General features: G+C 42.3%; 1 protein-coding gene across 4 annotated transcripts in view; it reads left to right on the forward strand.

The window, feature by feature from the left end:
- The window catches only part of mid2 (midline 2), a 219,630-nt gene that overhangs the window by 104,920 nt on the left and 91,767 nt on the right, over positions 1-22,943 (forward strand). For all 4 annotated transcript variants that reach the window (XM_033622496.2, XM_033622488.2, XM_078169377.1 and 1 more), the window contains one exon: positions 773-1,653. In XM_033622496.2, the coding sequence (XP_033478387.1) occupies positions 829-1,653 (825 nt within the window). In that variant the 5' untranslated portion in view covers positions 773-828. The remainder of the gene's footprint in view (positions 1-772; positions 1,654-22,943) is intronic.

Consider the following 22,943-nt stretch of genomic DNA (forward strand, 5'->3'; position numbering starts at 1 on the left):
TCAATTTTACACTGACATCTTTGACCATTTCATTAGTTTTTATATGACATACACTTTTAGTAATGAGTGGATCTACAAGCATTTATATATATTAATTTCAAACAAGTCATGTGAACAGCATATTCTAATCCTCACTCTGAGGAAAAAAAATTGGTTCCAAAGGTATCATACCAACAGTGTTTCATGGAAACAAGGCTAAAGTGACAAAGCAGCTTTTTTAAGTAAAGTATACCTTACAGAAACATTGCATGCAATAGTCAATCTTCCACCTTCTCTCTTTTTGTCTCTCTTTTGCTCCCTTTCTGTCAAACACATACATATGGGGCACCTCAGTAGATTTCCGGTTTGAGCGCGCATCATTAAGGCTGAATCCTTATTGTAGTGGCCTGGGTTGGGGTCCAGCATATTGTTCAAACTCTATGTCACTACCACAATAAAGCAGATTTGCCTAAAAAACACTTTGTCTGTCTCTCTCTGCCCCTTAGTCCTGACTACTGAGAATCACTGAAACCTGTAGTGTGTATACAGTGTAGGGGAGGGGTTATGATAAGGTTGACTCCAGTACATAACATGTCTTACGTGTTTAGAAACAAATCTCTGATTTTACTTTACCCAGACTTTAAAATCAAAGATGGGCAAATTCCTGAGTTCTGTACAGTTTATTCAATGAAAAGTAGCTCAGGAACAAAATTGCAGGACAGTTCCTAATTGCAGGTGTTTTTTAATGTGTACCTGTGAATACTCATACATGTCTGTCTTCTTTTTAATGCAGGTGATTGGCCAGCTTCCGTGGGATTTGATGTCACCTCTAGATTGGTTCAACTGAAGATGGAAACACTGGAGTCTGAGCTGACCTGCCCGATCTGCCTGGAGTTGTTTGAAGATCCCCTGCTCTTGCCCTGTGCCCACAGCCTGTGTTTTAACTGCGCCCACCGCATCTTGGTGTCTCACTGCTCCACCAGCAAGCCCCTCGAGTCTATATCGGCCTTTCAGTGCCCCACTTGTCGTTACGTCATCACGCTGAATCACCGCGGCCTGGAGGGCCTAAAGCGCAATGTGACGCTGCAGAACATCATTGACCGCTTTCAAAAGGCCTCCCTTAGCGGCCCCAATTCCCCCACTGAGAGCCGGCGTCTGCAGCCGCAGCGGCCCTACACCGCCACCATTAGCGGTACAATAGCTGGAACAATTGGCGGCGGTGGAGGTGGCACGAGTGGAAGTAGCGCCCGCGGCAGCCCGGCCACTTCCAGCCACTCCCACCCACACGCCAACCACACCAATCACGCCAACCACACCAACGCAAACCACAGCCCAGCTGTTGTTGCTAAAATGGATCCACGTATCAGCTGCCAGTTCTGCGAGCAGGATCCGCCGCGTGAGGCTGTCAAGACATGTGTCACGTGTGAGGTGTCGTACTGTGACCGGTGCCTCCGCGCGACACACCCTAACAAGAAGCCGTTCACCAGCCATCGTCTGGTGGAGCCGGTGCCTGACACTCACATCCGCGGCCTGACCTGCCTGGAGCACGAGAATGAGAAGGTCAACATGTACTGCTTGGTGGATGACCAGCTCATTTGTGCCCTCTGCAAGCTGGTGGGGCGCCACCGAGAGCACCAGGTGTCCTCACTGACTGAACGCTTCGATAAGCTCAAGGTTAGTCCCCGCGTCCTTTCCAGTTAACAAAGCGTGCGATAATGTCATATCAGCAACAATTTCTGTGTACTGCTCCTGTTCTGTGTTGTTTGACTTCAATGTTAGTGAAGCAAGGTAAGTCACCATCTGGAATCAGAAATGATTGAAAGAGACTGATGATTCACTGTCGAGCTTTAAGGCTCATTTCCATTCTCACAAAGAGTTTCTCATTTATAGCCTGCAACATTCATTACGATATCTTTGTTTGCAGTTTGCCAAACAGCAAAATCTTTAATCCATCCATTCCTACCTTGGGAATGTTCTTTCTGTGCATTTCTGTTGACTGTGAACTTTCAGCGCTGCCACAAATGCATCATACACACTCACACCAGCCTTTGTCCAACAAGAAGGACAGAAAGACAGATGGCAAACAGAGAGTGAGAGAGACAATTGGGATGGTGTGCTGGTGAGAAGGGCAGAGAGAGACGGAGAGCAATAGGGAGGCCGTCATTATAATAGTCGATGAGCTGGCATTCCCCGTGGCCACTGAGCTTTCAGAGGCTCTGCATAAAGTCCAGGACTGCTGAATCAGGGTGAAAAACAACAGAGAGAGGCACTAGCTAGAGCTAATTCCACTACTAAAGACCTAAAGCAGCCAGCCACATCAGCTGGCCTAAAAACTTTTACCGTGTGTGTGTATGTCTTTGAAGTATTTACACACTTCATTTGTGCTACCTTTTTCCAAAATGAAACATTATCACAGAAGCTTGCAGTGTAACTGAATTTACACCAGCATATGTTAAATGAATACTTAAATTGAATTATCAATCTGGGATTGCTTCTGTGAATTTGATTCAACTTTCATAGCAGGACAAGGAATGAGAATGTGATGAGTATGTTATCCCTTACTTGTTGTATACTGGCATAGCAACCCAATCACCAGAAAAATGTTGGCATATTATGTTTTTGCAAGCCACGTTATGTTACAATTGCACATTATTATATGGCAAATAGGTTTAAACTTAACATTTCAGCAATCCTTTGGTTACTTATGGTAAGGTTTAGGCAAAATAACCACTCAGTTATGGTGAGGAAAATATCAGGGTTTGGCTTAAAATACTTGTTTTGGGGGCACAATCCTGGCAGGGAAAGCAGTGACGTCTCTCTGAAAAAACAACCGCTTTTTGTGCCACTACCATCGCCAATGGGTCACTACAAAACACCCACACTTGAAAACTAAAAAGCCCCTGCGAAAAACAGTGACAGGTTGCTACAAAACATCCATATTTGGAGCCTAAAAAGGCGCTGTAAAAAACAGGGTTGGGTCGCTATAAAACACCCATGTTTGGAGTCTAACAAGCTGCTGGGAAAAACAATGACAGGTTGCTACAAAACATCCATATTTGGAGCTTTAAAAGATAGATAGATGATGGACTTTATTGTCATTCAAATCCACAGTGTGCACATTAGAACAAATTTTTGTTGCATTGACTCTCTGAATAAAATTTGGATAAAACTAAACATCAGTAGCAAAAGTTCTCGTGTGAATGATAAACATAAAAATAAATAGATAGAAAAAATGTACATATGCGTAAACTAATACAAAGCTCATCAAGCTCAGACCAGAGATCAGTGAGAGTTTGAGAAGGGGGTTATTGACTGAGTTCAGTGTAGTTCCTGGTATGTAAGAGGGGATCATCTTATAGGGTTCAAAAGTCTGATGGCTTGGGGGATGAAGCTATTACAAAACCTGGCGGTTCTGCTCTCATGTCACTACAAAACATCCACCTTTGAAGCCTAAAAGTCTGATGGAAAAACTGACAGGTTGCTACAAAACATCCACCTTTGAAGCCTAGAAGTCCGATGGACAAACAGTGACAGATCACTAAGAAAACCTCCCATCTGAAGCCTAAAAACCGTCTGGAAAAACATTGACAGGTCACTAAGAAAACCTCCACGTTCAATGCTTAAAAACCATCTGGAAAAACATTGACAGGTCACTAAGAAAACCTCCACGTTCGATGCTTAAAAACCGTCTGGAAAAACATTGACAGGTCACTAAGAAAACCTCCTGTTTGAAGCCACTGGAAAAACAGTGACCAGTTGCTATACAACACCCACGTTTAGAGTCACTGAAAGCTGATGGAAACACAGCAGTTACTCACTAAAACACAGTTTTTTCTTGTATGTTGGTCTCAGACAGTGGTCTACAGTGATCTGCAGCTTGGCAAGCTTCCTGCCATGGTGACACGCCATTCATCGTTCCCCCCACTTCCCGATGACAAAGTCAGCCCATATATTTTGTCACTGTAGAAACACTGATATGATGCATAACAAACTTGCAAATGTAACATATTTGTGGTTGTCAGAGACATACAATGCGAACATATTCTTCTGGTGACTGGACTGTGCATAGACATACCCAGCAATTACTCTGATTAAGACCATTTGACACTTACCCTGGGAATGAGAACCCTTATTGTTACAATAAACCAATCAACAACATAATGGTCAATATACTAGGGGATGATATATCAGCGACAATAGCACATTCTTCTATATTCTCATTGTTTTCTTTAATGGTGTGTAACTATGTGTCTGCACAGACAGCAAACCCCAAACTAAAAGCAGTAAAATCTCCATCTGTGTTGGAATTCAGATGATGCCCCGACATGAATGTCAGATGCAGCTCTGGTATTTGCCCTGTAGTCTGGTAGAGATAACTTTACTGTTACTATCTGAAAATATAATGGGTGGAAGTCCCAGATGCTCCCAGTTTTGACACTGCATGGTGTGAAAAGACAGTACATATTATCTAAATTTTAAAAGCAAATCTCCTAATTGAGAGCACAATCCTTTGTAGTTCATACTGTAAATCTCCAAAGTCATCTAGATTGAGGAAATTCCATTGATGTTTTCTGTCCCCGGGTGTGAGGGTGTTGCCATGGTGTCAAATGAATGGCATTGTTTAGCACACAGAGAGAAATAGAAACCTGAGAAAGCACCACATTGGCAGTTTTAGGGCCTTATCTGTAGAAAGGTGTGTGTTTGCACCGTAGCTTCGTGTTCTTTCCCACAAAGAAAGTACATTTTAATGGTCTCGCATTTGGGCTTATTTTTGTCACTCTACGTTACACAAGTGTGGGCGTGAGGATATGTTAGAAGCGTTTCAAGAGACATTGTTAACGTTCTATGTACAACAAAAATCCATCTCATTGGGTCTGGAGGTGAACACAACAACAGCAGTGATTCAGTGAAAACGCAATCCCACATTCTGTAATATTGATGATTTCCGCTGCCAAAACTCTCAAATTTGCACCAACGTGTCAGCAAAATTCCACCTGCTCAGCACCTCTCATCAACTTAACCCACTGGAGCGGAGAATTTATTTTCACTTGCATTTACCCTTCTCTTTTTTTTAACATCCCTGCCCCTCTCCTGCCACTATATTCTCTACAGACTGTGGAAGAGTTTACTGTAAGTAGCTAACTAGCTCTCCCCCCTCCTTTCCTCTCCACTTCATGGCTGGCTGTGGTTCTTTTGAACGTTCCCCAGCCAAGGCTTTGAACTTGCTTGACTTTGAAATCCCCAATCTACCCCAAATCTGGGAGGAGACCGGCCCCAGTCCGAGCTCCGGCTCAGCTCACCAGTGGCAGTGGCAGCTAACTTATAATCTTCTTCTCACTCATGGCAAGGCGGAGGAGAGGAAGTCCTTTTTGTGCATAGCTAATCAGGGAAGATGTAGGTCAAAAAGGGGTGTGTGTGTGTCTTCCACTGCATTCCCCCTTTTCTCTGTGTCTTTTTAATACCAGCATCCATCAGCATGCTCTTGGTTGTGTTTTCAGTCATATGTAACTAAGGATGTTATTGACTGGTGTCCTTCAGTGACCCAGTCAGCTCTCCTAATTGGCCGCTCGTCCGTTCCGCTAAGTGATTGCATTCACTTGCCTCTGTTTGACCCCTGCCTCACTTTAGTTGATCTTTGACCTCTAGATTACCCTTCGCATTATTTCCTCTGTCTGCTGTGTACGCTGGGAGCTACTCTGTCACTGAATGATTTCTCGCACATTAAGGGAAAGGTAAGCTTCCCTCGGGCAAGGAGGGTAGATATTTCAGGGGAGAAAATGCCAACAAGTGCCAGCGCTGTTAAAGACAGAATGTGCCACAGCTGAAACGGCATGCTGGGATGTGAGTTAATTCCCCAGGCAGCTGCTAAGCAGAGCTCTTTGCTCAGAAGCAAAGACATTTGTGTCTTATAATTGGCAGACCTTGGTAATAATGTTTTACTTTGATATTCTTAAAAAGACTGCGGCTTAAAGGCACTACACTTTAGATTTTTATTTGTTTTCACACAATCAGATTCACTGAAACCACTTCCAGCTAAGATACATTCTGTTGTAGTAGTGAATGTCTCATCACCTGCTGCTTTGGAAATGTCTGTGGCTCATTAGAGTGTAATTTTGTGGCAGCCTAACATCCCCCTATCAGAGGCTGGATAGACAAAATTAAAAAGCTGAAGTGTGTTTTTGCTCTCACCACAAGATTTTGGTGTGTTACATGTGTGATGTCGCACTAGAAGGTGAAAAAGTGAAACATTAAAGGTGAATTTGCAGCAGTGTAGGTGAGAATGTCTACCAGATGGTTCATGACTGATCACAACTTAAGAGTTGAGTGTTCAGGTTCATTTGCATTTATTAATACAAAATGCAAAGCAGAGGTTTTGCAGAGGTACTTATGATATTTTTTTTAGGTGAATGGGCTTGCTTTGATACATATGCGGGTATGCTGAAGCTAGAAGAGGTGAAAGTAGTGTTGTTGCTGTCCTTAAGAGTTAAAGTCCAATTTCCAATCCTGCAAGATTTTATCTAAGATTCTTAGGGTTTTTTTTTTCCTTGTCAAGGGAAGTCCTTTTGCGTTTCTGTTACTGTTGGCATCTTGATTCGGGTAAATGCACTTACTGCTGCAGAGAGTTTGATGAGAAAATCTCTCTCTCATCTGACTATACATCACTGGAAGCAGCAGTCAGTTAGCTTAGCTTAGCACTCAGACTTACTCTTGGCTGAAAGCAGTTAGCAGCAAAGGTATAGGCTGTGTTCAAAATGCTATACTAATATGCTATTTAGCACACTAAATTAGTGTGTGGAATATTTTTTAGCGTGTTTGAAACCTTAATATGAAACCAGTAGTACGTGAATAGCATACTGTTTCCAGTGAACTTTTACAGCATGCAAGCACATATCCCACAATTCAATGCTGTAGTGACGACAACGTTCATAACATACGATGGCGGACAACGACTGAGGCTGTTTAACTGGTTGAAATGTTAACTGAGTTAACTCAGCAGCTAGCTAACGCTAATGAAGAGGCTAGCGTTAGTAGCATTATGTGACATAAATGAGGGGGGGGCGTAGCCAACATGATCGCGCTTGCTGTCAGGTATTGCACATACAAGTAGAGCTGAGATAGGCACAGATTACCATGGTCACCTTTCTCCAACTGGCAAGGAGGTTCTCAGGAAGTGGCGCGGTAATTACAGCTCAGTGTGTCCGAAAAGATATATATTACTTTTACACAAAAAGTGTGTTTGAACAAAAGTGCTCACAGTAGGTATAGCACAGTATGTGATTTTGGACGCAGCAATTGTCCCACACACAACCCAACATATAATGGCGAATTCGATTTGATTCACTTTATTATTTAAATTTTTTTTTTATTTGTCTCGGGCCCCAGGACGTATACTTTTTCACATAAATACAAAAATACAAAACACAGCGTTCAACCAAACAACAAAACCATACAACAGACACTATGCATCACATTAGACCTTACAAAGAGGATAACCCAAACTCTGATTTAATAGTTTGACTGATCCAATTGTTGGTTTTACTCTTAATTTTTTGAACAGGCTAAACAAATTAGATAAACCTTATTATTACTGAGCTTTATAGCTGCTACTAGGCAGATTTTGTTAGCTTTGGACAGAGCCATGCTAGCTGTTTCCCCATCCTCTCAGTCCCTATGCTAAGCTAAGCTAACCAGCTTCTGGCTTCAGCTTCATATTTACCACACAGATATGAGAGTGGTATCAATCTTCTCATCTAACTCTGGAGAGGAAAGTAAACAAACATATTATTAACAAATGTTAAACTGCTCCATTAATAGTGAACCTCTTAAGCGAGCAGACGCTTGTGAAGAAAAATGTGCAAGCCAGCGACATCATTTCTCATCTATTATCTCAGGCTTTCAGTGATTTGTTCACTGACTCATTTGTTCGTTGCTTTTGCCACTTCGGGCTTATCTGCCCTTATCTACATCATCCACATGTCATCTGTCCAATTTTACTAAATTTAGTTTTTCATTTTGTTGCCTGTGTGTGTGTGTGTGTGTGTGTGTGTGTGTGTGTGTGGTCGTGTCCTCTTTATGTCCGCTGTCTCATGAGAAATTGTCTGTATAGTCACTCTATCTCACTTGCTCTCCTGGCACCTAAAAAGCACACATCAGTCCACATTAGTCATCATTTGGTTACAAAGCACACCCGAATAAAAAAGGTAGTCAGGGAGAAGCTGAAAGAAGAAGAAGAGATGAGGAAGAAACTGGACAAAGACTAAAGGAAATGGACAAATGATGATAAATGGATCACATCACAAGGATAAGAAGTCTTTCTCTTTTCTTCTCTTATTACTGGCAGTTCATTTACTGACTCTCAGGCTCTTGTGGGTTTGAAGTGTATGTGCTTTTAGCATCAAGTGCTAATGAGCTGACATGGCAGCAAAGCCTATAGCAGAGCTGCTGACATTTGTGACACTTGGAGCGACACTTGAAATAAGCAGCAGATAAACTTAAAGACTCCGGATCTTTCGACTCTCGGTGGCATCACACGTGCACTAACCCTACAGCAGTGGGATTTGTCGTTGCGTGTGTGCGCGTCTCCAAGGTGTTGACAGGTCTCACGCATACTTGTACCAGATGATAGTCTGTTATGTACATGAGAAGAATGAAGAAATATGCAAAACATTTCCAAGCGATTATTGGATTAATTCCTGTTTTGGGGAGAGAAGTTATAGCACACTGACACCACCACCACCCCCCTTCCCCTCTTCTCTCCTCCGTTTGCTCTCTAACTCTCCCCTCTCTTCAATTCCCTCAGTCCCTCCAGCCCTGCTTCTTTCCCTTTATCCCCACCGTTTTCTTCCTTCACCCCTCTCACCCCTCATATCTTCTACTTCTCCCCCATCTAAGCTCCTTAAGGCACTGTCTAACTCTTTTTTCTGTGCGATGTGTGCATCACGTCTGTTCCCGCTGCTGACTTCACTCCCGCTGTATTTACACCCATTTGCTTTGCTAAATCCAGAGGCAAGCTTGTGCATGTGTGCATTAGGACTCACGCAGACACATGAATTGGTGTGCATTAAATCACATCCACAAACTCACTTGTACTTTCCGACTGAATAGACTTCAGCTCATCTAATCTGATTGTACGCCAAACACCAACAGCAATGATTTTAAGGGGAAATTAAAAGACTGCAATGTCAAGCACTCAACCCAGCTGAATTTTTCATGCACCGCAAACTCTTTCTTATACACTCACAGTTTTCTGATCCTTTTTCCCTCATGCACAGACCCCACCCCCCCCCCCCCCCGTGCTGCTGTCCTCCCCCTCTGTCACCATATTTCTCTCACTGTCTGTTTCGCATGCAGCCACATAAACATCATCCTTCCCACCTGCTTTCTGTCACTCTCTTCCTCTCCCTCCTCCCTCTCTTTCATTTGGCCCCTGGCCAGTCTGCCTTGTTTTAGGTAACACCACTCCTCTCCGCCCGCAGTCGCCCACAGACCCACATACGCGGTGGCATATTGTGAGAGGGAGACTCACAGCCCTCCAGTGTGTTTGTGTGTAGGAGGGTATATGATTGCCTTCAAATATGTGTGCCCATGTGCAGTATCTACAGGTGTGGGTGTGTGCCTGCGAGCACATGTGGGTTTGCATGTGTGTCGAAGCAGACGCTATTAGCTCTGACATGTGTGGAGTGATTGGGAGCTGAGTGTGAGATGCCAGGGGAAATCATGGCTCTATCTGGAGAACACTGCGAGATGGAGCACACTTAGTCATGCTGACGGAACCACCAAGGATGTAGTAGAAAGCTTTTAGTGTCTGTGTGCGCCACTTCTGTGCCTACGTGCATTAACATGCCTATCAGGTAGCGCGCATGAGTGTGTGCGTCTGTGCGAGAGCGAGCGCCTGCGCTTCACTGCTGTCAATGCATCATGCATGTGTTGTGAAAATATGTCACGCCAGCCCATCATAAAATTTAGTGGGTCATGAAAAAAAAAGAAAGCTTATCAAATCACTCCCAGGCACTGCATCATGCATATGCACAATTTATGCAGAAAGAAAGTGGAAAGCTTTTAAGAGCTTTGGTGTCAACAGTGATACAATGCAAGGCAGAAAGAGGGATATAACCGACATTACTCATCCCTGAGTTTTGTGTGTACGTTTGAGAGAGCGATGTACAAATTTATCCATTCCCATTTATCCATTATCCATTGAAGCCTCCCCTCACTTTTCTTCCATAAAACGAGACTTGTGTGGCTGGATCCTTGTTACTCTCAGCCCAGGCAGCTGTAGTGTGATACTGACTCACTGCTATAGGACGGCCCATGTGATCCACTGAAATGGATTCGCCGTAGTACACTCTGAGGCCCTGATGGGACAGAGCGCACTTTGCAACCTGCAAATGTTAATTGTTGCTAGGCAGTCACTGAAACACCTGTCCCTAGCTTAACCGCTATTTTGCTGTGGAGTAAACTCACAGATTTTTACCTTAAAATCTGCACAAAGAATGGACAGGTGACGGGCATTTGTTCTGGCTCTGATTGAGGATGAGAGGCTGTTTCCAAATAGTACATTGGTCACAGAGAAACAGGGATCTGTGTGAGTACATGACAGAGAGCGTAGAAATCACAGGGAGTACCACCAGCTGCTGCGCCCGGATGATGGTCGGTTGAAGGCTTTTACTTTTTAATCTGCTGTCAATCATCCGGTCTAATTATGGACGGTAAAAATGTTATATAGTCGTTGAGGTTACAGTTTGTTTAGATATGTCTTGCAGCTTGTAGGGTGACGCTAAAGGTGAGCTACCTTTAGATTTGCACAAACAGTAGAAAAGATTCCTATTTTCTTTATTTTGACACTTCTTTTGCTTACTTACCTCATTTCCTTTCCTTCCCTTTCCTCAGCACTGATTGGTTCCTTTCACTCTTTGTTTACTCATTAACCTGATCGAGCTCACCTATTCACCCCATTCAAACCCTGAACACCATTTCACTCGTCGATGACGATAGTAGACCTCTCCTCCTGAACCTCCTCATCCCTAACACAAACCATGTACATTACTACTTGTTGCCATTGCCACTATGGAAGGCTCGTCTCTCACTTTATCTGATTGGACAATGGGAAAAAATGCCAATGATCTTGAACTTTTTCCACCCTGAGTTGAAGTTTTTTCAACTTGAGGCGTGCAGGGCATTCCTGCAAAAACAAGAGCCAGACAGAACTGAAAAATCAAGGTTATCAGCAAGCAAATCTCTTGTCTCTCATTGAAAACAAGTACAAAAAGCTGCCCCAGGCTGCTACAACACACTCTGTCTGATCTGGGCCAAAGGGCACTCCTAAGGCATACGACTGCAAATCAGTGTTGGTCAGCATCTTTAAATTGGAGGTCCATGACTCAGTACAAACTTTAAATGTTCTCTGCAACTTCTTCTTAAAGGTATACCATGCAGGGATTGTCGGCTACTGTTAGTAAACAGTATCGCCAACCTTTTTGTCATCGTTGTCGCTGTAATTTTGTTGCTACCTCTTGGCTGCGCGCTGTAAACACAGTAAAATAAGAAGAAAATAAGAAAATACAGGCAGAGAGCAGAGGCTCTGCAGATAAATACTCCGCCACACACTTTAAGTGGGTTCATAAGCTATGATTGAAAGGGATTACTTTTGTATGAGTCAATACTTTTTTAGGAGTATCCTGCACATTATACGTTCAGTGCACTTCAAAAACATTTCTCATAGCTTCTTCATTTAACCTCCACATTCATTCCCACTGTAAAATATGTGTGCTTGGTATGTAAGCCCTAAATAATTTCCTCATCATTTTAATGTCCCATGGACTAAATCTTGTTTTAGGGGATTTTTCACGCTCCCAAGGATAAAATTCCTGGGTAAACTCTGCTTTTTTTTAGTATAAAAATAGCCAACTTCAAAAACACTTTAAATCAGCACAAAATATTTCAGACCATCAGCCTTGGCCCTGTATCCCAATATTTGCCCTCTAAATCTATGCTCGTTGAACCCTGCTACAGTTTCCCTTCCTGTCTTTCTTTTTCATCTGCTTTTTTCCTACCTCTTTTTTTTTTTGCCTTTTTTACGAGGCTTAAAAAGTGGAATTCAGGCTCTTGAAGGCTTGTGCTGTGTGTATTTTAGCGTAAAGCTGTAAGAAGCTGACAACATGGCAAAGCTTAGCTGAGCCTCTGACTCTTTTGACACTCAATGGAAATCATTATAACTAAGCAGCTGATAAATACAACTTTTGGATTTGTGTGGCAAACACACGTGCATATATGTTTTTTATGATGCATTCATGTGCGCCAGAATAAGTGTGTTGCATCTGTCCTTAAAATGCATGCTCCATTTCTTTGTCTTTTTTTTTTTTTTTACAGTAGCTGTATTCCTGTATATACAGCATGGTTTGTCATAATGCATGGCAGATCACAAACTCATTACTATTTATGTATTTTTAGTCAGATGGCTGGCAGCGACACACCACAACGTAAGAAGATTTACACATTAATCAACAGTGGAAACTCATCTCGCTATGCTGATGTTATTTTCCACTGGCTTCCAAGCATTTTGATTCCAACCCATCATATAGTGCCACATTATTTGCCTGTAATATCTGATGACTAAGCACTCCCCAGTATTAATCTGCAACAATCCCTGGCACTGATCACATTTATATGAGGGGAGAGGAGGGGCTCTGTTTGAAGAAACTGATGACATATGCAGTCTATGAACATTACTTGATTTAAAAATTATGTTTCAGTGTCTCTGGGGGATTCGTGAGAAAATTAAAGGCTTGATAAAATCCACAAATTTTAATCATACCAGAGATTTTTCCGTCAGAAGCATAAGTCACAGGTGCAAGTGTCTCACAGAAGCTGTTTTGGTTGGTGGCTCAGGGACGGCGGACAAGACAATGAAGCACAACAGGAATATTTATACAGAGTCTGGAACGTCAGTCAGCATGACTGTCTGTTTTCTCCTTTGCGGTATGTTTTGGTGTCTGTCCACACACTTCCTTTTTCTGTGCTGATGTGTGCGTGATGAGTTATGCGTCCTGTTGTGAGGCTGCCAGGCAGGAACAGTGTGTCGCCACTGGGAAGACACTTAGTTTGAACTAACGACACCGGTGTGAGATGAACAGCACGTCTTCACTGGCCTGAGGACAACGGGGACCTCTGATTCATCCCCAAACTTAAAATAGCCTGGTGGTTTGTATTCTCTGAGCTGCACCCAGGGAACAATAATCATAGGTTAATAATAGTTTTCAGCACTGAATCATCTGTATTATCTAAATTTTGGAGTCAATTTCAAACTGTTTTACTGGATATTCAGCCAATGAACACTGAGTCAGATTAATAAAGTAATCATTTAGTCTTGTGTCATTTGAGCTTTGTTCTGTAATTAAATTGCACCTCATGCAAGCTGCTTTATGGATGTTTTTTAATTTATTAGGTATTATGTGAAAGGTGTCGCTTAAAGTGGCAAATCCGCAGATCATAATAACCTGACGCTGCAGTTTCCCTCAGCTCTGTGGAGTATTTTTCAGCCCGTTGTTTCAGTTTTACATCCCCCAACTTGTTTTGGTTCACTCCCATCACTGTCATCAGTGTTGTTTTTGGCCATAGCAGGCAAAGTTATTACTTACTTTTCACTACCTGCCAAGCACAACATAGCAGTTAAGTAAAGTTAGTGGCTAGCTGGTGGGCACAATGGAGCATTTAGCAGCTAATCAGCCTAATATTTCCCTCTGGAGTTGGAGGAAACCAAAACAGAGCTAAAAACACTCTTAAGTGCTGCACCAGATGTTGTAAGCAGCAAAGGCTCGCTGACTCTACATTACAAGCTACACCTGTGAACATCTGCCCAATTGATGGAAGTGTGACTGAGCCTGAAGGACTGAAACTTAGGCCATATCCACATTAATAAGGTCTCTGTTTTGGGGGTGCAGAAACACCAGATTGGTGTGGATGACAGGCATGAATGTAGCGATAGTTAAAACATATTAGTGTGGATGTAGCCTTAAAACAACCCACTCAGTCTTCTGCCTCATTCATCAATTGATGGGAATTCTATATTGTGCCAATTAGATTATATATTTTATAAAATTTTTGTTTTTTGTTTTGAATTCAATCTAAGTACAGTACTGACTCGACTATGCAAAGTGTGGTTGATAACTGGTAGCAAAAAAGCCTCCTTTGGATTTCTTGATGATAGTCGCTTCTTCTCGTATATTCTCATTATAGAGTGATTCTGATTTTTGGAAGCCGCTGGCTCTGTCCACTTCAGTTTTGGCTCCAAGAGAGCTGATTTCCTTTTTAGCAGCTTCCCTGTTGCTTGAAATGTAAAATGCATCATTTCCCTTTCAGCAGAGAGCTGAAGAACTCAGTGACACTGAGTGTTAAGAGCAGCAAATGACCAAAACTGGATGTAAGCCACAATACACACAGCTACTTAAGTTAGTGAGAAGCCAATCTTGCCTGTCTGCTTACAGTCACAGTCGGTTGAGCACCATCTCATAATTTGATTTTTGTTTTTTTCTAGTTTTGGCTTTCATGTTATTGAAACAGGAACATGACAGCAATCCCATTACAGTAACAGCAAAGAATTACTTGTGTGTAAAGGCCAGTCAGTCAGGAATCAGTTTGTTTAGTTCAAAATCACAAGAGTTAGGAGACAGAAGAGTGGAATATAGGAGAGGAGCTGATCAAAAAGAAATATTGGCAGGTAAACTGACAAATTCCTTTGAAAAAGTCCCAACTGTTTCTCAAATTGGTGTCTCAATGGGCAGTCATTATTTCATGATTTGGTTTTCTTCCAGTTGTATTGCAGCAGCAGACAAATGGATGGGAAGCTGAGAGGGAAGAAATGGTGGAGGAAGTAGCCAACTAAGTTTCCCCACAGTTTAAAGGCTCAACATGGGATATTCAGACTTGATGAGAATCATAATTGTTTTGCAAAGATGGATAGACACAACAGGACACTCAAGTGACTGGTTAATTTGAGCAATATGTAGAGAGATGTTTTAGATGTTTGAAAAACTTAAATTCATCGAAATTCCGAGGGTATGCATCTTGTAAGTTGCCTTGTCCCATCTATGTATTTCAACACTCTGTATCTCTCGTGCATAGAGTTATTAGCACCTTACTTTTACTTCGTAGCAAAGTCCCACAAATTGATTTCTAAGCATGTGTGTTGCTTTGGCTAGCAGAGGAGAATTCCAGTCTCCCACACTGTTCTCAAGAATCTCTCTGTGTGTCTCAGACGCAGCTGCCTTGGACAGCAGTGTTCTTCATTCCTTTCCCATGAATGTCTTGCCTCCTGAAACAATAGGCCTAGATTTAAGGGGGGACGTAGGGGACATGTCCCTGTCAAAATTTAGAACAAGTGCATTTGTCGCCCCCACTTCGCTGTGAATACAAATAACAGAGAATTTTTATTTCGATGAACGCGACTCGTGGATGGAACAACGCCTCCAGTAAAATAGGTGGTAGCAGTGTGCAGCATTAAAAGTAATGGTTGCAATCTGCTATAACACATAAAGAAGATGAAGCTACTACGCACAGTTAGGGCATTAAGCACCATGACATTTCCACCATAAATTAAAGCAGACAAGGCACAAATTAGGTCGTAAAAATTCACGCTCAAGTGCTGTTTGACGCTCAAAATCTCTTGAGGGAGGACCCTTAGACGCCCATCTAATATGCATCCCCCCAAATAATGAAAAAAACACCACACCCTCTCCTGAAACATGTACATTCACTCTTAAAACACACACACACACACACACACACACACACACACACACACACACAGTGTGAGCACTGTTACCTAACATAATGACACATGCAGTGTAGGAAGCTGGAAAGTGCTGCATATACAAAAGGCAAATCGATAAAAAAAAGTCACCGCCTGTAAATCCGTACAACGTATTGTTAGTGGGGATTTGTTGTTGATGCGGATGTGTGTGGTAGTGTAAGTGGTTTTTTCATTATTTTGAATTGACGTGTATTTTAAGCAGTTACATTTGTATTGCTTATATTATTGAGTATTGATTTAAACATAGTAGAAAAGTTGGAGAGTTTATATCCTGAACTTCTCTTTCCATTTCTAATTACTCATCGACGGTGATTATTATGTTCCAAAATCGTCCATATTGGAGCTGAACCAGGAAATAAAAGTCAATCCGTCTAGAAAATGCAACCATTGTTTTTGGCTCAAAGTACAAACTGGCTGTGAGTTTAGATTATACATTTTTTAAATGTAGTCTCTGCCTCCCTATTCAGGGGTTCAGGGGCTGTATCTCTCCACAACATGAACTCATCTTGACCACGAGTGAACCTGCGTCGCCTCTGAGAGGCCTCAGACATCTAGTAGTGTTAGTCCAACATGTACAGGTTATTTGGCTTTACAAGATTTTGGACAGGGCTCTGCCACGGGAGGCGAAAGGAGAGGAGCAGCAGGACAACGTGAATGTGAACTGACTTTGAGGAGCTTGTTCATTTCATGCCACAGAGAGATTGAGAACGCAGGTTAACGGCACTGTGTCCAGCTCTTAAAGCCGATGAGAAAGGGGGAGGGGAGCTGATGCATGCCTAATAGCATGCAGGGCTTCTTTTATGGCTTCTAAAAAGGGACACATCACCTATCCTCTCTGGCCAGCACGGTGGTGACAGCAGCAGCCAGCAGCCTGGAGAAACACACAGCCGCGTGTGCATCTGAGGTCATGCATACAGTACAAACATGGAAACACTATCCATATATCCATACAGAATCTGTGGCATAAAGATGACTTGAACCATGCACTTGTACAAACACCAGAGTTGCAGATCACAGCTTAGAAAATGGCTTTTTCTTGTTAGTGAAAATTAAAAATATTTTCTTCATTGACCTGTCAGTTTGAGTAAGTGTTACAGTGTATAGACACACAAGAGAAACAGAAACATACACACACCCTCTGTGTTTTTAATAGCACTGGGTGTCATTTAGATATTTCCCTTTGGAGTACTGCAGCTAACAGTTCTCGTAAAAGCCATCAAGCTAATGCAATTACTTTTTTTATGACTAAGTCCTTCATTGTCCTGTAACCCAACCTGAGTGAGATGATATCAGAGAGGAAGTATCAGTGTGGTTTTATTTCCTCCATTCTGCAGGTGGCTGCTTAATTTTGATAGAATGTGGTTTTGACAGAATTCTAGTTTCTGTCAAAATGTTGGTTGTATTGATGGTATGTTTTTTTTTTTTTAGGTCAGACCTCCAGAGATTGTGTTGTAGGTATGACGTGTATTGGCAATTCTTGACCTTTTTGGCCTTTCGATCTCCAGCAGCCAGAGGAGCTGCATGTGTCTTTGTTTCTCTGTGAAAGAATAAGGCCATGTCACAAAAACACGCTATTAAGACCGAGTTATTGGATTCAGCCTTCTATTCTCGGCTCCCAGTAAAGATGGACAGTAAACATGTCTATATCCTCATAAAACAGTTCAGATAATCACATACAATCTTTCTTGGGGCCTATTTATACGGTTCCGTATATTTCTGAAAACAGGTATTTATCTTTGCATTTCACCTATCATTTACACGTAACCGCCGTTTTTCTCGACGAAAACTGAGATTTTCAAAAACGGCTTCCAAAGTGAAAGTTTTTAAAAATGTCCGTATCTATGGAGACATGTAAACAGGATAGATGAAGATTTTGGAAAATAATGACGTTGCAACCCAGTTTGCCCATGTCCATTAGGCGCCACAACAACAATGGCGGATATGTGCCGGGTTGTATACGTTTTGTATGCACTTTTGGGACTACTTATGAGCTTACAAATGAACTTAGCACTGCTGCATCAACATCACCGCTACATCGGCGCACAAAGACATCTGCTGTGCCCAATATTAGTAAGTGGATAGCAGCTAACTATGCTACATAAGGTTAAAATGTAGTTTATCATTGTTTTTATCACTAGTGCCAAGAGGAAAACAAATCACTGTGCATGCGCAGAACGCTCTTCTATGGTGTTTGACATATGGCATATCGCCACCTACTGGCCTGGCATGCTAATTGGAGCGAAAAGCTGCCGTTTTTGCATTTTCATGTAAACAGGGATATCATTTTCACAACTGATCGTAAATCCGGAATTTTTTTATACGGGATAAAGAAAAGTCTGTTTTTATTTGTATTGGTATCTGTGTAAACAAGGCCTCAGAATATCTAATGAATTAGTGCCCCATGAATGACCTTACAAACTCAATGTAAAGTTACTTCCTTGATGTAAAATTACATAGGTTGGGTTTAGGCAACTAATGTTACATAGGTTAGTTTTCGTAAAAGAAACATGGTGCAAGGGTTAAATTACTTTAAGTTCACTTGGTTTCACATGGTTTTGAACATCGGTCTCTTGGGGGAACCACCGAAAAGGAGGCACCACCCCAATGTGCCTACTTATGCCAACTTTCACTCTCTATGCTACTTCCTTCTTTACTCCTATCCCAACACTGGTCACTTGATCGCAGCCTTCCCAGTTATGTGGGCTATATACAAATTATAGTGCATTACTTTTCATAGGTATACACAAGAACAATGTATGAGAGCAGCCACCTGGAGATGTAAACCAGTGGTTCTCAAATGGTGTGTCGTGAGGCCAATCCCGGTGTGCCATGGGATTTTGTGATAACCACACATTATTATAACAATATTCAACTGGGCCTATACAAAAAGTTATGATTGAATTTTTAATTGACTATATCAGTATGTTGGGCACACCAATTTCCTAATAAAGATGCAAACAATTAATTAATTCAAAAAACTTTAACAGGAACCCTATTTGTCACCATTAGCGTGTGGGAGTTATAAGCATGTGACACATCCAAAGCCCTGATTGGCAGCCAGTGTGAGGGATGATAACACTAAAAAGGAGAGAGCAGGGAGCGGGACAATGGATTACTTTATTATACTGAGCAAATTACGACAAAGCACCAGCGAAGATGACCTACCACTCTTTTTGTCTTGTGTCTGGATAAGAGTGATGACACACGATATAGAAGCTACTGTGCACAGATGTACAGGTGTGCCTTGATATTTTGGCTTGCCCTTTGGTGTGCCTTGCGCACAAAAAGTTTGAAAACCACTGGTGTAGATGAAATACTGTGTTTGTGAAAAGACGCGTGCCAGGGTTAGCAACTGAGTCTGAGCACTAAGGATGTTGTGATAACTGATTTTCTCACGACCTCAGGGCTGACCAGCTTGGGGATCTATTTGTAAATGCTAACAAGAATGTTGCAACAAAATTCTTGAAGACAAGGTCACTCTGAATTCCTCTCTTATCTGCCACCACAGACTTCATCCTTCCAGTTCTGATGTCACTAAACATCCTAGGAAATTTCTGTTTAGCTCGTGTTACGCAAAGGAAGTTCTCCCCAGCTCCCTGGGGAGTCGTACCGAGAGGAATGTCTGCTCCAGATATCGATGCCAGAGAGTGAGGCACGCAGAATCGCAGGAACGCAGGGAATGTGTCTTCCCCGTTTGCGGCGAGCCCTGTTACCAGAGCAAACCCTGTCCACAGTGTTTCCCTGCACTGTAACTCTGGTGTCTGGCCAAATCAGGGATGCAGAGCAGTGAAGCTGAGCCACGGCTCGGGTTATGTGATTCTGCACTCGGGCTGTCATCCCTCAAGATTTTTCATTCGCTTAAGTAAGCTTGAGCTGGGATTCTCAGCATGTAAATCCACAGTGTTGTAACATGTCACAGTCAGAGTCAAAGCAATATGTCTGAGGATAGCATATTTATGTGTGCAATGATAATCCGATTTTTTTCCCCTCTTGTTATCATTGTCTCTGCCTCTCACATTCGCTCACTTCCTCTTCTCCTGCTCACACTCGTCTTGCTGCAGTGTCCATATCGTCTTTTAGGCATCTTGCCAGCAGCTGGCATGGTAACAGGTGTCATATATAGATGTTATGTAGCTGCCATAAGCACTAGAGTTACATGACCTCATCTATAAATACATGATAGTGACATGATTTACTGGCCGGCTTCCTGGCTGCTGTCGGTCCAATTAGATAAGGCAAAGTATAGTAGAGATAGAGTAAATCACTGCGCCCACCTTGGAGGAAGCAAACCCATCTGTTAGGGTGGACAGATCCGCTTTGATACTAATAGAGTCGCTCTGTCTTGTCACTGACCACTGCCAGTGTGTGTGAGAGGGAGGAGGGGAGTGTGTGCATGTCACCTGCTGCAGCCAGGCAGATGAGTGTCGGGGTCTTTTTCCATTCGACATCTGAATGCCTGCAGGACTCAGCAGGGGGTCACGCTGTGGTGGGCAAGATAAAACACTTGAAGGTGGAAATCCCACTGTTTCTCTCAAACGGATCTCTAGTTGGCATTATCTACTATCAAATTCAATACGGCTGAAACAGCAGCAAACATAAAGCAGTCGTTTCCCTTTAGAACTCCAATTGTGCTGTTTTTTTTCTTTCCTCTAGCCCATTTTGTTCTGCAAGTGAAATACTTTACTCCTTGAAGTACAGAGCTCAGAGAGCACATTCAATAAGTCACATTCCTGAGAAAGAATCTGATTTTAAAAAAAGCAAGGTTTTTAATCCGAGAGGCAGGGAAATGAAGAGGTATATTTGTGGCAGATTGAGTTAAAACCGTGCCGAGATCTGTCGAGATAAGCAAAACTCTAAGAGAAGACATCTTTTTGTAGGCTAAATCTGAACCTGCAGTAAAAGCCTGGTATCACAGCTGTTTCACGTCAGAGCCTTCTGTTCCTCCTTTTCCTCAACAAATCATGTGTCAGTAATGATGCATTACTTTGCATTAAGTTGCCCTTGAGCACACGCCAGCACCTGGGGTTAAATTTCGACACACACCATGACATGTGCTCCTCTGTGTGTTTTTAAGTACATGTGCATGTACGAATGTGTTTATCTCCCCTGCCGGTTGCGTCGCGACTCATCAAAAACGAGGCGTTCGCTGCCTCTGAACCCTCTCACCTCAAAAGAAATCGACTAACTGTGTTGGTTATAACCTTATCGCACTCTCGCAGAGCCAGCCCCCATTTCTGCAGTCCATGAGCTCAGATGAACTCCTCTGGAGGTTTTACTAGAAGCTGACAAGTGTAAAGCTTTTAGCTTGGAAAGTGTCAGTCACACCAGATTATTGTTCCTGTTGTGTGGTGGAACATTTAAAAAAGATGACGTGTGCAGCAGCATCAGGCTTTGAGATGACAAAAAGAGTCCAAAGAGAGTAGATTCATTTGTAGAACTTCAATTATTAAAGATCAGATAAAGCATGTCATTTCCAGTCGGGCTGCTATTTGCAATGGTGGCTGTTATGTCTGCTCTGTATCTTCAGCCAGCTGGCTCAATAGGACATGTTAAATTTAAACCAAGCAGCAGAGATAGCACTAAGTCTTGGAGACATGACTCTTATTGTCACGCCTATTTAGTTTTTACCGTAAAAAAAAAAAGGAAAAAAAAGGGCACAATGAAGATGTGGAGGACACCGATGATGAAGGTTAGAGTTGAGGAAGAAATTAGGAGAGGGCGACAGCTGACATTGTAGAAGAGCGAGGATGGGAGATCAGAAGTGGCAGGGAAGTGAGAGCAAATAGAGGGGGCGGGAAAGAGAAAGAGGAGCTATAGGGATTCTGTGATGTTCAACGTTCAGTGTGTTTCACTCATCATCGCTCAAGGTTTAAATGACAAGCCCTCGCTTCTTCCCAAACTGCCTCCAGCAAACCCACAGGTGAGGCTTCAGCTGTCAACACATTTAACAGGAAGTAGTAAATAGATTAACTTCAGACTGTGCAGAAATGATGACATTTTAGGGAAATACGCGTCTTTGCTTTCTCATTGACACGTAGATGAGAAGATTGGGCGTTATTCACCAATATCTTATTCAGGTTTTTCTTAAATTTGCTCATGAGAACGATCCTCAGAAAATTCTGCCTCTGATTCATGACACAGAATTGTTGCACCTGTGTTCTTCTATTGATGAATCCCCATGTCATTATAAATTGAAAGTGCCAGTTGATCTTAATTAGCATATGTAAAAGCCCAGCTAATCTCCATAAGAGGGCATGAGACTGTAGGGCCGTGTGCACACAGAAACTGAAAAGAAAAATCGAGAGAATTAGGTCAGAAAAGCCCAAACAAAAGTCTAAAGAGGGTGGAGCACTGAACTCCAAATGTTAAAAAAATGTCATAGTTCTGAAGTGGAGGTACTTCTGCAGGAATGAGCTGTCATAAAACAGCCCGAAAAAGATGCATGAGATGCTATTACTCCTTCAGTGAATGCTGGGCACACAACTGATGAAAAAGGTTCAATCTCAAATCATAGACCCCAAAAAATATTGCCAAAAACAGAAGAGAGACCTTGAGCACTTGAGGGGGGGAAAGGCTCGCCCTCATCACTCTCTGCTATTAGATCTACATGGTCCTGGAAGATGAATTCCCTCCTTAGGGCAGGATCTGATTATTGGATAGCATGGTTTCCAATTAACACTGATGTGAATTGAAGTGTTAGTGAGGGGTTTATTTATTTAAGATACCATTATGCATTGGAAAAAATGATTAAACTAGTGTAAATCATGAAAACATCACTGTAATCTAAGTCCTACAGCGTCATACAACAGTAGGAGTAAAGAAAACATGATACCCAATCATTTTGCATAAATATGTCAGCACAAAATGTGTGTAAGAGAGCTCTTTAGTGTGCGTCGATTCTGTTCTTACCTAAGAACGACTCCCAAATAAGAAAACATTGGTGAATGTCAGAATCTTGTGCAACTAAGGAGAAATTTCTCCTTGGTGGTTGAATAAGATCCAATGATCCCATTCCCTCGTCTGTATGGTCAATATGTATCTGAGCCAACAGACAGTTAGCTTAGCTTGGCTTAGCATAATGACTGGAAATGGGTTCGGTTCAGTTTGGTACAATTTTTTTCCCATTTCCACTGTGAAAAGTTGTGGATGGTACCAA

Source organism: Epinephelus lanceolatus, chromosome 7, assembly GCF_041903045.1.
Source record: "Epinephelus lanceolatus isolate andai-2023 chromosome 7, ASM4190304v1, whole genome shotgun sequence".
NCBI lineage: Eukaryota > Metazoa > Chordata > Actinopteri > Perciformes > Serranidae > Epinephelus > Epinephelus lanceolatus.